The 16,028-nt window shown below is 47.1% G+C and overlaps 3 protein-coding genes across 3 annotated transcripts in view; all 3 read left to right on the top strand.

The window, feature by feature from the left end:
* LOC133111849 (phosphatidylinositol 4-phosphate 3-kinase C2 domain-containing subunit alpha-like) overlaps window positions 1-1,149 on the top strand; it is a 35,087-nt gene extending 33,938 nt beyond the window's left edge. Inside the window, exon 34 of the mRNA XM_061222472.1 lies at window positions 858-1,149. Coding sequence (XP_061078456.1) covers window positions 858-1,040 — 183 coding nt within the window. The 3' untranslated portion in view covers window positions 1,041-1,149. The remainder of the gene's footprint in view (window positions 1-857) is intronic.
* A 3,403-nt stretch (window positions 1,150-4,552) lies between these two features.
* Window positions 4,553-7,894, top strand: LOC133111498 (small ribosomal subunit protein uS15-like). Its single transcript, XM_061221909.1, has 6 exons — window positions 4,553-4,661; window positions 5,218-5,266; window positions 5,372-5,450; window positions 6,482-6,651; window positions 7,025-7,125; window positions 7,709-7,894. The coding sequence occupies exons 1-6, from the start codon at window positions 4,639-4,641 to the stop codon at window positions 7,740-7,742; spliced, it is 456 nt and encodes a 151-aa protein (XP_061077893.1). The 5' UTR covers window positions 4,553-4,638; the 3' UTR covers window positions 7,743-7,894.
* A 1,322-nt stretch (window positions 7,895-9,216) lies between these two features.
* Window positions 9,217-13,322, top strand: ppp1r15b (protein phosphatase 1, regulatory subunit 15B). The gene is made up of 3 exons (XM_061222471.1): window positions 9,217-9,762; window positions 10,294-11,663; window positions 12,720-13,322. Exons 1-3 carry the CDS (start codon window positions 9,597-9,599, stop codon window positions 12,948-12,950), a joined length of 1,767 nt encoding a protein of 588 aa, XP_061078455.1. The 5' UTR covers window positions 9,217-9,596; the 3' UTR covers window positions 12,951-13,322.
* The last annotated feature ends 2,706 nt before the right edge of the window (window positions 13,323-16,028 follow it).

The following is a 16,028-nucleotide window of genomic DNA, read 5'->3' as shown; positions in this document are numbered from 1 at the left end:
ATCCTGGGGCCTGTATCACAAAGCAGGATTACTGAGTTAGCTGGATAACTGCACTGAGTAAAACCCACAAAGCAGGATTACTGAGTTAGCTGGATAACTGCACTGAGTAAAACCCACAAAGCAGGATTACTGAGTTAGCTGGATAACTGCACTGAGTAAAACCCACAAAGCAGGATTACTGAGTTAGCTGGATAACTGCACTGAGTAAAACCCACAAAGCAGGATTACTGAGTTAGCTGGATAACGGCACTGAGTAAAACCCAGAACCCTCACAAATGTGGACCATGGAGTGAAGTAAAAAAAATATATATATATTTCTCACACACTGAACTCTACACACACATCTTACACACTGAACTCTACAAACACATCTTACACACTGAACTCTACACACACATCTTACACACTGAACTCTACACACACATCTTACACACTGAACTCTACACACACATCTTACACACTGAACTCTACACACACATCTCACACACTGAACTCTACACACACATCTTACACACTGAACTCTACACACACATCTCACACACTGAACTCTACACACACATCTTACACACTGAACTCTACACACACTCTCACACACAGCAGCTATCCAGCTAACTTTGTAGTCCTTCTTTGTGAATCAGGCTCCTTGTGTGGTATGATTTTCTATAGACAGCTCTCCAAATATTAGGTATGAGATATTTATTTGATAGCTATATTAACAAATTACACAATTAAACAAAGATTTGCTCAAGAAACAACATACAATAAAATAAAAGATTAATGAACAAATAGATGAAAAGAATGAAGATAAATGGATGACAAATTAAATTATATTTCTCTGTGTGCGATGGCGCCCCCAGCTGGTGTACAGTGGCTACAGCAGGGAGGCTCTGAGTCAGCGGGAGCTCCAACTGAGCGTGCTCAGCGCCGAGTCTCTGCGGGAGAACTGCAGTCTGGGAGGCCTGGTCCTCAGTCTGAAGAGCTTCGACCTGAGCACAGAGACTGTCGGGTGGTACAAACTCACTGCTGTACCATCTCCCTGAACACAGAGACTGTCCGGTGGTACAAACTCACTGCTGTACCGTCTCCCTGAGCACAGAGACTGTCGGGTGGTACAAACTCACTGCTGTACCATCTCCCTGAACACAGAGACTGTCCGGACTGTGGTACAAACTCACTGCTGTACCATCTCCCTGAACACAGAGACTGTCCGGTGGTACAAACTCACTGCTGTACCATCTCCCTGAGCACAGAGACTGTCGGGTGGTACAAACTCACTGCTGTACCATCTCCCTGAGCACAGAGACTGTCGGGTGGTACAAACTCACTGCTGTACCATCTCCCTGAGCACAGAGACTGTCCGGACTGTGGTACAAACTCACTGCTATACCATCTCCCTGAGCACAGACTGTCCGGACTGTGGTACAAACTCACTGCTATACCATCTACCTCAGGAGACGGTAAATGCTAAATGCTTGGCAATTATATAGTGCCTTTATCCAAAGCCCTGTACAATTGATGTTTCTCAATCACCCTTTCATACACACACTCACACACCAACAGTGACTGGCTGCCATGCAATGCACCAACCAGCTCATCAGGAGCATTTAGGGGTTAGGTGTGTTGCTCAGGGCAGAATGTACCTTTTACCTGAGCTCAGACACGGTCCGGTGGAACAACCTCACGGACCCAGGACCCACCCTGACGCCTCACCAATCCCAGCTCTTATTTTACATCACTGATCTGCATCAGCTCTTCTGCATTATTAATCAAGTGTTCATTTATTTCCATGTAATATCACAAAAAAAAAATCTTTATGTTTTGTAAATTAGTAGTGGACCAAATATCGTATTCTGAAGGTATAGAGTGGAGGTGTGTATGTATTCATGTGCACATGTATGTGTGTATGTATTGTATGTATGTACAGTACTGTGCAAAAGTCTTTGCCACATTCATAAAGTGAAGATGCTTTCAAAAATATTCAGTGGCTGCTAAATCCACCAAAACTGAGGAAATTGTAGATTGCCACATGCACATTTTCTTTTATTTTAATTATTTTATTTCTTTATAGCATACATTTTTTGGGGGAAAAAATGTCTAAGACCAAGTTCATATAAAATAAATCTACGATGCCGAGACTTTTGCACAGTAGTGTATGTATGTGCATGCATACAGACAGGTGTACTGTTTTATATGACATTTCTGTGGAGATGAAGGTGTGATTTGGCAGGGCTACTCTGGCAGGTTGTTAACTCCGTCAGGTGCCAAAAGAACAGTTCTCCCTGGGTGCCATCTTAGAGCCCCGTCCCTCCCAACACTAGAGCTCCGTCCCTCCCAACACTAGAGCCCTGTCCCTCCCAACACTAGAGCCCTGTCCCTCCCAACACTAGAGCCCTGTCCCTCCCAACACTAGAGCCCTGTCCCTCCCAACACTAGAGCCCCGTCCCTCCCAACACTAGAGCCCTGTCCCTCCCAACACTGAGCCCCGTCCCTCCCAACACTAGAGCCCCGTCCCTCCCAACACTAGAGCCCTGTCCCTCCCAACACTAGAGCCCTGTCCCTCCCAACACTGAGCCCTGTCCCTCCCAACACTAGACCCCAGTCCCTCCCAACACTAGAGCCCTGTCCCTCCCAACACTAGAGCCCTGTCCCTCCCAACACTAGAGCCCCGTCCCTCCTAACACTGAGCTGGAGTTCTCACTCAGACAGTCCAGCAGTTCCAGAGTGCTGGCCTCCTCCCCGCTGTTCCAGAATGCTGGCCTCCTCCCCGCTGTTCCAGAGTGCTGGCCTCCTCCCCGCTGTTCCAGAATGCTGGCCTCCTCCCTGCTGTTCCAGAATGCTGGCCTCCTCCCCGCTGTTCCAGAGTGCTGGCCTCCCTCCCTCTGTGGATGTGCCCCCCACCTCGTTACTCAGTCCTCTTTTTCCGGAACATTTACTTCCACAGGACACGCCCTGCCAGAGCTGCACTTTCCACATCGGGAACAGGGGCATTGTGGGTATGTTTTGACTCAGGTCAGATGGTGCAGAAATAAATTGTTTCACTTTTATTTTAAATATAATATGAAAAAACACTTCTAAAATCTACAATACTTACATGATCAAATATTGATTTCCTTCATCCTTTTAATGACTGCCCATATATGAATTCAGTATGGATTTTCCAGTTATTTATTTTAATCAGTGATCTTAACCTGAATGAATGTAATGTGTACTGTAAACCTAAAGAGAATTAAACATTTTATAAAAGAGTTGTATTGCAATCAAATCTCTTATTTCATTGGCATGGTAGTAAGACGTTTCTGTGGATATTTAGTAAATAGCTGATGGCACTTGGCCACTACAGCATCTGGAGTGAATGAAATCAGACCAGTGGTCAATTTTCTCAGCACTAATTCATATCACAATAACCCGAGGAGAACTGAAATAAAATAAAGTGCTGTAATTATAAAATTGGATATATCTTGAGCAACAAAACTCAGGTGCAATTAACACATCAAAGAAATATCATCCAATAATTCACCACATCCAAAACCACTGTATATAACCAGGGGTGCCCAGTCTTGTGTGGGGGCCAGTCAACAACAACAACAACAACAAATATAAACCTGCACACTGGCCCTTTTCATATGAGAACCTAGAACTGCTTGTCATAATTCACTGTCTCCAGATTCAGCTTTTTGGCCCCAGAGGTGTGTGCGAAATGTTGAGGGACTCAACATGTCACACAGCTGTTTCAACATGACTGTAGGTTGCGTGTTTTTGGGAAAACGTTATTTTGAATTTGGTGTAACGGCATGGTGCATCCTTTCTAATAATTCGTGTGTCAATCAAATCCCCAATTAATTGCAAATGTGTGCAATTATTCTGTTATATACAATACACATCTTAGAATAGAATAGAAAGCCTGTATTGTTATACAGTGTACAACGAGATTACAATGAGCTTCACCTTAAAGTGCACAACAGACAGCAACAACACTCAGTGACGAACAACATTCATACCAGTCAAGTATTGCAGCTATCTACAAATATAATTAGGTATCTATAAATATGAATATGAAAATATGTTTCAAAAGTGGAAATATTCTACAGACGTACACAAAGCTTGCGTGTTTGTTCTTCAAAGATTGAACGTGAGGTTGAACGCGCTAGAGGTCTGAAGGCCACATGCGGAAGCAACAAGGAGAGGAGTGAAAAGGGAACTGGGAAGAAAGCGCAGGACAGACGTGGGGCTCAGAACAACAACAAAGGGAATATGACAGAGAAAAAGACGGTGGACAGTTTGTGCGTTCATTGCTGTGGTAGTAAAATGTGCTCGTGAGATTGAAACCAAGTCAGAGAATAAAGTTGCGCGCGGTGAGAGAGATTTGGGGTATTTTTAATGCAACGGGGGCCGGGATATAGGGAATTTTGGAGAAAGGGTTTTGGCGGGAGTCAAATCTTAGGGAAATAGAGCTGCTTCAGAAGGGGTTTAGGAATTGGAGTTTGAAAGTAAATTGTGATAATGTAAAACATCCAGCAGGTGGCGCCAAAGCACAAATCTGTGGTATAATCCGCAGTTGAACAAAACTACAGAAGAAGAGAAAGACTCTCCGTTACGTCATTTCCTTACTGCGGCCTTCTCTTCCTGCACACCGCCATCATGGGTCGTATGCACGCTCCTGGGTAAGCAGGCGATTCCGCCTTTAAAGACTGGAACGGACCTTCCTGATCTGCCCCAGACAGGACTGCAGTCCGAGAGTGTCCTTTGTAATGTCACATATCCAAACTGTGTACAGTAAGCGGTTGTTTGGCCGTAAGGATGTAAACATGGGGTCCATGCATTCTGAGTTGGGCACAGCATGGCCGCGTGCTTGATTCTCGCTTTAATTCTGTGTGTCTTTTGAGATTTTATCAGCAATCACTGTTATTAGAAGGCCATTTTCATCTGAAATACATTGTGATTGAATTTTACTTCATTTTCTTTAAAAGCTGTTAGCTATTCGCTTATTTTGTGTCTGATGACGGCAGTACGTTTAGTGCGCTAGCTTGCCATCCATGCGATCTAGGCTGTAGCTAGCTAGGTAGCCTGTCACAGCCCGTCATGAGGTGCGTGCAACACTGACCGAAGTTAACTCTTTGGATCGAATAAATGCGGTTATTGCGATCACGGATTGCAGCCTAGTTGTTGTCGTCGGGACTCATGATGCGTTTCAGTAAAGTCCGGTTTTTTCTCTTGTAGAAAGGGCTTGTCCCAGTCGGCGCTTCCCTACCGACGCAGTGTGCCAACGGTAAGTTCTTCTTCGTTCCACGTTTGGCCCGTCTTGTCACGAAGCATAATTTCCTTTCATAAACTTAAACATAAGCATACTTAAACGCACTGTTTATATTCCCAGTGGCTGAAACTGACTTCTGAAGATGTCAAAGAGCAGATCTTCAAGCTGGCCAAGAAGGGGCTCACCCCCTCCCAGATTGGTAAGATTACTGTGGCATTGGCGATTGTGTGCTGGTTACACTGGGTGATTTTGGAGCTCCAGTGAATCTGTGTTTAAATGTGTGGAATTTGGAGGTGTCTCCATGGCTCTGTGAGTCTCATGGTCCATGAACTGGACGTAATGTACAGTACGATGTAATATCATTGTGTACTACGTTTGATATATCCATTAAAAATGTGGGAAAGTTCCATGCAGTTATGTAGTGAACGGTCATGGCAGTGTGACCGGTCAGTAACTGCGTCTGTCTGTCCTGGGCCACCCTACTCCGCATGTGTCTCTCTGTTCCTGTGTGCGCGTCTGTGTGCGCGCGTCTGTGTGTGCGCGTCTGTGTGCGCGCGTCTGTGTCTGCGCGTCTGTGTGTATGTGTGTCTGTGCATTCGGCATGTGTCTCTCTGTTCCTCTGTGTGTGAGGATGCAGACATGTCTGATGTGCCAGATGAACTCTGGAGGTAAATTAGCAGAGTGGCTGACAGTGCTGTCCCTGCCAGTCCCCTTCATACAGTCCAGTCAGCGCATGGGTGGCCAACGCTGGTCCTACAGGGCCACAGGGTGCACTGGTCCTACAGGGCCACAGGGTGCGCTGGTCCTACAGAGCCACAGGGAGTGCTGGTTTTTGTTTAATTGAATGTAATTGTTTGATTAAAGCTGTTGGTTTCAGTTAACTCGCCTCACCTGGTGTTCTTGGGTCTAAGCGCTGGTTGTTTGAGGGCTGAAGGAGCTCTTGAAAGAGGGGGTAATCTTTGCTGTTACCTGTGCAGTAAAATCCGTCTTACCTGTGCCTTAGAGGCAGTCAAATGTCTGTTACCTGTGTGTTAGAAGCTGTCAAATCTGTGTTACCTGTGTGGTAGAGGCAGTCAAATCTGTGTTAGCTGTGTGTTAGAGGCAGTCAAATCTGTGTTAGCTGTGTGTTAGAGGCAGTCAAATCTGTGTTACCTGTGTGGTAGAGGCAGTCAAATCTGTGTTACCTGTGTGGTAGAGGCAGTCAAATCTGTGTTACCTGTGCGTTCCCAGGTGTGATCCTGAGGGACTCTCACGGCGTGGCCCAGGTGCGCTTCGTGGCGGGAAATAAAATCCTGCGCATCCTGAAGTCCAAGGGCCTGGCCCCTGACCTCCCGGAGGACCTGTACCACCTGATCAAGAAGGCCGTCGCCGTGAGGAAGCACCTGGAGAGGAACAGGAAGGTGGGCGCTCTGAGGGTCTCTCAGCAAGGCCGGGGCCCCAAAGCGCCCCCAGTCTCCTTGGAAAATACTGTTCAGTTATTTTCATTTATTTTATGAAATGGGTGACTTATTTTTTTCTTTTTTTCATATTAAAAAATGGCACATTTCATGCTTTTTCATAATGCCATTTCTGTAACCAGCTTCCTTTTAATTTATGCCCTATGGAGCCCAGCACCTTGATATGTGGAAAATCTATTTTTTATCTATTCTCTATAACTCTTTTTTCTCCAACTCTCCCACACCTCTAAAGATGAGCTTAAGCCCAACCCCCCTTAACCCTTAACACTAACTGTAATGACAGTGTGTCTGAACTGGCCTCTTGTGATCTTTGCAGGACAAAGATGCCAAATTCCGTCTGATTCTCACCGAGAGCAGAATCCACAGACTGGCCCGTTACTACAAGACCAGGAGAGTGCTGCCCCCCAACTGGAAATAGTACGTCTGTGTGTGTGTCTGTGTGTGCGTGTCTGTGCATTCAGCACGTTTCACTCTCTGTTCCTCTGTGTGTGAGGATGCAGACATGTCTGATGTGCCAGATGAACTCTGGAGGTAAATTAGCAGAGTGGCTGACAGTGCTGGCCCTGCCAGTCCCCTTCATACACGACCATCTGTCAGAATATACTAATGGCAGCAGCTTGAGATGACATTACATTCCACTGTTTTATTCCACTGTTTTCCTGGTTGAGATTACATTCCACTGTTTTCCAGGTTGAGATTACATTCCACTGTTTTCCAGGTTGAGATTACATTCCACTGTTTTCCAGGTTGAGATTACATTCCACTGTTTTCCAGGTTGAGATTACATTCCACTGTTTTCCAGGTTGAGATTACATTCCACTGTTTTCCAGGTTGAGATTACATTCCACTGTTTTCCAGGTTGAGATTACATTCCACTGTTTTCCAGGTTGAGATTACATTCCACTGTTTTCCAGGTTGAGATTACATTCCACTGTTTTTCAGGGTGAATTAATTTAAATTCCGTTGGCTCATCAGTGTTCCCTTTCTCCCTCTTTCACAGCGAATCCTCCACAGCATCTGCTCTGGTGGCATAAATACCAGGAAAAATTAAGAAAATAAAACTGCTTTTGGACGAAAGCTCTGCTTTGTGTGCTGGACTGTTGGGCGGTTCAGAAGGAGACAGACTGTGTGACAGGTTTTTACTGTAAAATGTCTGAACTATAATAAATGGCACATTGAGTAGAAAGTTGGCTCAGAGGCTTGCTTTGACACGCGTAGAGATACCGCAACATGGCTGCTCAATTTCAGTGCTTCCCCACACTTTCTCACTGCCACCAAGTATTTGATATGAGGTACTTTATTTCAGATTGTTAATTTGCTGCCCTAAAATGGACCGTATGTGTAAAAGGCTGTCATTCCTGCATGATGGGATGTAGACACCCACAAATTAAAGTCTGCACTTTCATCTCATTCATAATTTTATCTTGTATTCCGTGTGCTGGAGTATCAGCACAACCGCTCTCCTAGGGCCCCGGCCCCCAACACTGGCCCCTAAAAATGTGAAAATCATGTTTCTGCAACCTGCCTGGCGCTCGCTCAGACCCTCACACTGACACCGTGGAGTAGTGTTTCCCCTGCTTGCTCGCTGGTGATGGTGGCCATGGGACCAACTAATCTATCTATGCCATAAAATATGTTAACGTGCCGCAGTGACATGTTTTTAAACTATGCGTAAACATTTTTCATGGTCATTTCGCTGGGGCATAGAAAGATTGTTCCTGAAACAGACACGAGCTGCCCCAATACTTTTACATCTGTAAAGACAACTGCAGGCACAGTGCAAATGTGTGTTTAAGGACTGGTGACTGAACTGAGTGAGTTCATTCTTTTTTTTGTACCTCTCAAATGTGTCTTGTGGCCCACATCAACCACTTTTCCACCAGGAGTTTGGGAACTGTTCTATGTCGTTCTCTCTGGTTTGCTGGTATGTTTATTTGTGAACACCTGCAGTTTGAAGTTGTTGGTACTGATGTCGTTGCGCAAGCGGTTCTGGGTAAGTGGCAGCTTGTCTGATTTCTGTGCGGCGCTGACGTCATCAAAATCGCTAGCTGTTGTGAGCTGTCAAACTGCACGCGGGGTTGAAAGGCTTCTCGATTCGTTTTTTAACGAATAGACGTTTTGACCCAAACGGGACGACGTTAACTGTCATCTACAGTAGCTCAAGTTTTACCGGGATTTAGTCTGGCTACGTCCTTGTAGAAAAAAATATTTCTTCAATTTAGCTGGATTCTAAAGATTCAGAAGTGTTTACACACGGTCACTACCTATTTGACAGTTGCACTTTTCCGCCACTACTGTTTGTTACTGTCGTCGTTTCACGCGCAAACACTGAGACTGATGTGTTTTTGAAGGTGAAATGAAAATGAGGCGGCAACCAGTTTCCCTACATTAGTTTCATGATAAATAATGCTTATTGGTGAATAGTGTAGGGTTTCCAATTCAACTTTCAGGTTGCTTCTCGTAATTTCCCAGGGAAATCGTGGGTATGTCGAACGTCACGGAAAGACGTAGTAGGGCTGTTTATTTCAAGAACAAGGAAGGGCTTTGTGTGTGATCGACATGCCTGTAGTCCAATCAAATCAATGCTGTGTAGTGGGTCCGTTTTTGTTTTTTTAAAACCAGGCGACATTAAAAGCACTGTTTCCATAGCATAGCTCACTCCTTCCGCAAAACGAACGGCCAAGGTATATTTTTCAAACATGGAGAAATTGTTCAGCTCCGTTAGATTCTGATTTTCCTCCTGAAACTGTGTTTCAGTGTTTTATCGCTACTGAAAAAATGAATCTTATATCAAAACAGACACAACTGATCTCAAAGGGAAACAACTTTTCGCTACGTTTATATTGTAAAAATACGAGTGAATTTTCTGCTGACTTCCATCGCTGAAAATGGATACAATCATGGAGGGTCCGGAACGGATTTCGGATAAGACCGCGATCCAGCGGTCGGGCGGAGGTGGGATGCTGATCCTGCCCTGGACAAAGCAGATATTGTGCGTACTTTGGGAACATTTCAGACTGCTCCTTCAAGTGGTATATTACAGCTTCGTGGCAGGTAAGATGTATCCCTTTATTCTTCTAACGCATGCTGTGCGCTTGGTCGAAGCAGTTTTAGCCAAAGGCGACTTAGATTATAAATTGAATGCATGTAAAACCCGGTGGTATTCTGTTGACCGGACGCTGGGTTCTGCGTGCCCTGCTGAAGGGCTGGAGCTTCTTTAAAAAAAAAAAAAAAAAAAAAAAAAAAAAGCAGGTCGCGCGCGAGGGACCGTTGCTGTGGGTTAGGGGCGCAACAGGCGCGCGGAAATGGGGCTATAACTCTGCATTTTGTAGTGGGTGTTATTGTGGCAACTCGTGTGCTGTTCTTTAGCGGAATTTGCATTTTTTTGGGTGGGGTGTTTTGCCTATGTAGCTCGGGCTACCTGCTCGTAGACTAGAGGCTAAGTTACCGTACAGAATACAAAGAAGTATATTCACGGTGCGTGGTTCAGAAATTTAAATGAAGATGTCACGCGTGGTTAGATATTTTAATTTGAATTAATCGTGATGACTTTTTCTTCTTGCCCTTTGACTTTCCGTGCTGCAGTCTTCCAGATGTTCCGGCTGGAAGTGCACCTGAGAATAACGGACGAGACGGGACATCCTCACGTGCAGCACGTCAGCACGTCTGGCAGCCCGGCGGAGTCCTTCTTCCTCTCCTCTCTGTTCGACGGGAACGGCGGCGTGTTCATCCCCGGCTCTGACTCGCTGTCTAAGGGCGGCTTAAACGCCTATTCGGGGGGTTCTCACGCAGGGGCGCTCCTCTCAAGCTTCGGGGCCGATGACCTGTGTCTCAGTCTGGTTGACGATTTTGTGATCCGTGCGCAGGAGAGTTTATCGGAGGACACGGACGATGAGCTCTGTCTGGGGCATCACCCCTCCTGGACGCCGAAAGGCCCGGCCGACTGGGAGGTGCGCGTTTCCGAAGAATTGCAGCGCAAGGTGGAAGTTCGTTCCAGCGACCAAACTGAAACTGTGAGTGCGGTAGAAAAGGTAGAGTCCTTTTGGGATGAGGTCGAGGCTGTCCCGGACCTCGCTGCCACTGTGGAGGAGCCTGACTCTTTTTGGGACGAGGAGGATGAAGTGGGCGGAGAGGAGTTTGACGTGGAGGAGAGCCGGGCGCTGTGGGACTCCTTCGCCAGGGCCTCGGACCCCTACAACCCTCTGAGCTTCTCCGCCTGCCTCTCCACCGTGTCCGACAGCGACAGCGAGCCGCTGGAGAGGCCTTCCTCCAGCCTGGGCTCGGACCGGGAGTCGCCCCGCTCCACACTCCAAACGCTCAGGACGTTCCACCAGGACCTGGTCCGGCCGGGTCCGGAGAGAGAGAGTGACTGGGACAGCTCTGACGACTCCAGCGCTGCGGATGATGATGATGATGATGATGATGATGATGATGAAGAGGAGAAGGAGAGGCTGTGGGAGCTGTTTGCCGGCCCGCTGGACCCCTACAACCCGCTCAACTTCACAGCCTGCACGGCCAGCTCTGGCCCCAGGGGGGGGGCGAGGACCGGGGGGCTCCCGCAGCTGGCCCCCACCCCCTCCGACTCGGGAGAGAGCCACAGACCCCCCTCGGTGGAGGAGGAAGAGGAGGAGCTGTGGAACTCCTTCTCCCAGAGCTCTGACCCCTACCATCCCCTGCACTTCAGAGCGTGCCTGCACAGCTCCCCCGCGACCCCCCCCCTGCAGAGAGCCGGTCGCTCGAAGCCGCGGCTGCCGAAGAGACGCGTGACGGTGCACTGCTGTGTGCGGCCCCCGCAGGAGCGCTGGAGGCCGGCCCCGTGGAGGAAGCCCGCAAGCAGTCCGGCCACGGAGCTCCGCACAGCACCCACACACTCCCCAAAACAGGAGCTCCGCACAGCACCCACACACTCCCCAGAACAGGAGCTCCGCACAGCACCCACACACTCCCCAAAACAGGTTCATTCACCTTTATTTCTCTATTTCTGTCTCTTTAACCTTTCGCCTGTTGCGATTCAGAATCTCGTTTGAGACCTGGCCAAGAATCAGCCAAAATATGCAAAATAAAGTGTGTTGTTGACTGTGACACATGTAAAAAAATCAGCATGCAACAATCAGGAAGCGCAAATTTGTCTGTTCTCTTTATAAAACTGCACTATGAGTGGGATCACTGCCATGAGAGGACTGCCACTGACTCTGTTTATGCTGGACTGTGTCAGTGTGTCACTAAGAGCCCAGTGTGTCATTCCCCGTGTTCCAGGACAGAACTTTAAATCACGAGGCTGACCTCCACTGTGAGCTCTGGATAGGTTAGCTGACTCACTGTGAAATAATTTTCATGCCAGTGTTCTGAGCACATGGTTATTGTATTCATATTCCGTGTGGATTTGAGGTGAAGCTGACAGTGCATTTCTGCGGCAGGAGCCATGTTTCTGAGTCATGTGACCTCTGACCTGTGAGTCAGCAGTGTGTATGAACGGCCCGTGTGTAGCGGGGGTAAAACTGCACTCTGACTCACACGCCATTTCCCGGGACTTTACCACACATGGACTAAAAAAAAGATGCTATTTTAGTCTAGGGCTGGGCTTAAAGCTGGTACAATGGGTAATGTAGGACTTCATAGGTCAAGAGAGGAATAGAAGCAACAAACACCTTCAATCCACAACACTGTTTATCCCTCCCCCTTCTCTGTAAACACGCTGATGTTGAGACGCCATTGGCTGTGCCAATTAAAACCAATTTTCAACCAATGAGCTTTAATTATTGTAGCTATACAATTTAGTACAGTGTCGGGCCATCAACTGTATATTTTGAAACTCAAATTTCAACATGTCAGTGAGCCTTTTTCAATGATAGGAAGGGCTTTACAATGGTCTTGTAACAATGTTTTAACTAATAAATCTCACCTATTGTACCTTCATTCCATGTCTGGGGAAGCAGCCCGTTGTGTCTCCAGGTGTGTTTTGCTGCTGTGGTCTGTGCACTAAAAGGCCCTTTCCTGACTTCCTGTTGCAGGTGCGATTCTCCCCGCTGCTGCAGGTGCACGTGATGCGGACCTGGTCCTTCGCCATGCAGGCCGTGCGCAAAGGACCCTGGGAAGAGATGGCCCGGGACCGCGCCCGCTTCCAACGCAGGCTTCAGGAGACGGAGCACGCCATTGGCTACTGCCTCCACCAATCACACAGGGAGAAGATGCTGGACTACCTGAGCCACAGGCAGAACTCCCCGCCTGCACTCAGACTGTGAACGCGACAGGAAACAAACCTGCCTTCCCATCAGCCCTCCAGGGCCCGAACTCTGATTGGCCTGACAGGGAGCGAGTGGACCAATCAGAGCTGAACGGTCCTGAACACACATTGCCGTTGCACTGAAACTTTTAACTTTTAACTTAAGATTATTTATAGATTTGTAAATACACATTGTGTACTTTTATATTACTTATAGATACAGCGTTGTACAATATCTGCTGTCGTGTTAAGCTTCTATTTTTGTGTTTTTGATGATTGGATATTTTTGGATCTATTTTTTTGTAGAGACTTTACAGACACGTGGGAGCGGTTGGTCTGGGCCGTTCTGATCACTGGAGGCGTCACCCGCCAATAAAGCCTGTCATTCGGAGCCCTGTGCCTCTGGTTTCTGGCTCCTGTGGTTTGGGAGGAGGCTGTAGTTTTCTAGGCTGGAGGATCTGGGAGGATTCTGTAGTTTTAAAATGCACGCTCAGGTCTGCCCAATCAAGAGTGACTGTGGTGCTGCAGGGTGCTGCGGGATTGGTCAGGGTTTCGGTCGTAGGCAGGGCATGACCTGTATCATTCTGTAATAGCGCCACCTCTGGTGGATCTGGGAGCTGCAGCCTGCCTCCAGTCGTGAGGGAGCTCAGCTCAGCCAATCAGAGCACTGATAGCTCAGCTCAGCCAATCATCACTAATAGCTCAGCTGGCTGGGTCCAGAGCAAAAAGAAACCTCCTTGAGTTCCTGTGTTTACTCCGTTTTTGTCTTTCGTAATAAGTGTGTGTTTTCAAACACCTGACTGAAGTCATGTCACTCTGCAAATTGGGTCACGAGACTAAAGTCCGTCTCGGTTGTCCGAGTCACAGTGGCTGACTGTGACTAAACCTAGGGCCGTGGTCACATGACCGCTTCCTGGTAAAGAGCCAGTTACTGGGTGAAAGTCCACACCAGTGAAACGCCTTTTAGCCCATTTCATTCTCATACTCTGTATGTGGATAATCTGTAAGAGTTGATTTAACGCTCAACATTTTACTGCGTTAAATCGTAAGTTTGGTAGGACCCTCTTCCCTGCGTCTACTTAAGTATTTACCTGATATACTGGATAAATGCGCGCAGGGAAAAGGTCCTACATAAATTGACATATTTTCTAGATCTGTGGCACTTTCTGGATGGACGAGTTCCTTGTTTTTAGAAGAATCTCCGCAATGTCACAGAATAATTACGAATTAGGAAAAAAAAACGGTCTAGTTTAAAGCGGTTTGAAGATCGGTGTGAAGTGCAATAGTAGTCTCTTCTTGCGTTCGCTGCGTCTCGTATCCGCGTCTCCCCGGGTACTTTCAGAGGGAGTTGGCGACACCGTGGGGAGCCCCAGCCCTGGCGAGGCGCTAGTCAAGGGTTAAAAACAGAGTATGATGAAATATTCTCTTCAGTGGAGAAATCAATTAAGATTCCCCTGGTACGCGGGTGATGTCGTGTTTGCAGCAAATTGGATGGCGAAAAGGTGCGCAACTGTTGATCTGATTTGCCTGACACCAGGGTCGGGGATCGAACAGATGACTCGTGCGGCAGGAGGCCAGCGTGGTTTCCAGGGGGGGGGGGGGGGGTGTTAAAGCAGACAAGCTGCTCCGGTGCAAAACAAGAACGTTGTAATTTGATAGACTAAGCGCGATTAATGTAGCCTGCTTTTTATCACTCTGTTTTAGAAGGGAAAACGCCCTTAAAAAAAGAATTGGCTAATTGGCCGCACAGCGCACAAAACAGGATGGGTATTGGTTAAATGTCACATTCGATAAAGTGGAAGGTAGGCCTTCCTCGCGGTATAATAAAAAGTTTAATAAACACAATGTGTAATTCAGCGGTTTTCACGCTGGTGAGAGAGGCTGCGCTTACTCCTGATCTGGGAGGTGTTGCGCTGTTTTCGGTCCGGCGGGAGGTAATTGGCCCCAGCGGCCCGGTCTCCAGGCAACCCCGCGCGACGGTGAAAGGATTGCAGGTGATTGCAACAGGCCTTGCAGCGCTCGAGCGATGGGGACGTCCAGGTGCGTTTCAAAGCCAGAAGTCCCGAACAGGAGGGCCGTCCCGGGAGGGGTAGTTAACCTGGTGGCGCTGCGTGATGCAACAGCGCGGCAGGTATTGTGTCTGACATCCGGGCGAAGACTCCTGCGCTGAAAACTACCGTGGTTAACCGGAGGTGGCTGCAGGTTACAAACAGGCTTTTGGATAAGATGCAACAACATGAATCTGTTACATTTCCTCTGATCGAAACGCCTGACTTGCATTACTCACTCTGTTGTTTATGTGTTGGGTGGAAGTGGATCCCCTTCCTTGTGTGGTGCTCAGAATGATGGTGCAATATGCATGCAATGAAGTTTCATTCATTATAACGGTCACGTTTAGTCAAGCAAGTCACTATTTCAAGAGAGATCTTATAGTCCGATTTCATGAAGGTCCAAATGAGGTAAATGCACGTGAGACACTCCAATACCCTAGCCCGGCCTGTTCTGTGTGCCCTAGTGTCAAGCAGCATTTTGTAACGGTCATTCTGTAACGGTCATTTGCCTAAACATGGAATGGCTTCACTGATCCTCGGCACCATCATTTTCCTTTATGTCCTTTTTTTCCTACAAAAGGCCGGACGTTAAAGTATTTTGTTTCTACCACACTCTCAGAAATAGTGCGCTAAATTTTTGTTCAAGGATCTAATTTCCCAAAACTACAATGTTCTCTTTGGGTACAAATGAGCATTGTAAAAAATCAAAAAAGATGCAAACTATATTGCTGGCTAGGGGTACAGTTTTATGTACCTGTAGGGTACTGTCCAAATGGTAAGCATTTGTACTTTTTAAAGGCACGTTTCGTCCCTTTATTTCTGAGAGTGCCGTTTAGCCCTCGATAGACGGTAAGCACCGACATTTCACACATGCTTTGAGCTGACAGAGGAATTTCCCACACAATTTCATGATAGCATTACATATTACTAGATTTTTCTGGACCTGATTTAATGACAGTTACAACATACGTTATTGCATTCAATAGTTAATACGTAGTGAAATAAAATATGACTGTGTCGTCAGTGTTGGTCTCATTCATGTTGGA

The sequence above is a fragment of the Conger conger genome, chromosome 15 (assembly GCF_963514075.1).
Source record: "Conger conger chromosome 15, fConCon1.1, whole genome shotgun sequence".
NCBI classification, from domain to species: domain Eukaryota; kingdom Metazoa; phylum Chordata; class Actinopteri; order Anguilliformes; family Congridae; genus Conger; species Conger conger.
This window is presented reverse-complemented; position numbering and strand designations above follow the sequence as displayed.

Excerpts from the sequence above, each read along its gene's own strand:
- LOC133111498 (XM_061221909.1), top strand. The coding sequence starts at position 4,639 with ATGGGTCGTATGCACGCTCCTGG. Across the intron at positions 4,662-5,217 it reads GGTCGTATGCACGCTCCTGG|AAAGGGCTTGTCCCAGTCGG; the intron begins GTAAGCAGGCGA and ends TTTCTCTTGTAG. Across the intron at positions 6,652-7,024 it reads ACCTGGAGAGGAACAGGAAG|GACAAAGATGCCAAATTCCG; the intron begins GTGGGCGCTCTG and ends TGATCTTTGCAG.
- ppp1r15b (XM_061222471.1), top strand. The coding sequence starts at position 9,597 with ATGGATACAATCATGGAGGGTCCGGAACGGATTTCGGATAAGACCGCG. Across the intron at positions 9,763-10,293 it reads ATATTACAGCTTCGTGGCAG|TCTTCCAGATGTTCCGGCTG; the intron begins GTAAGATGTATC and ends TCCGTGCTGCAG. Across the intron at positions 11,664-12,719 it reads CCACACACTCCCCAAAACAG|GTGCGATTCTCCCCGCTGCT; the intron begins GTTCATTCACCT and ends TTCCTGTTGCAG.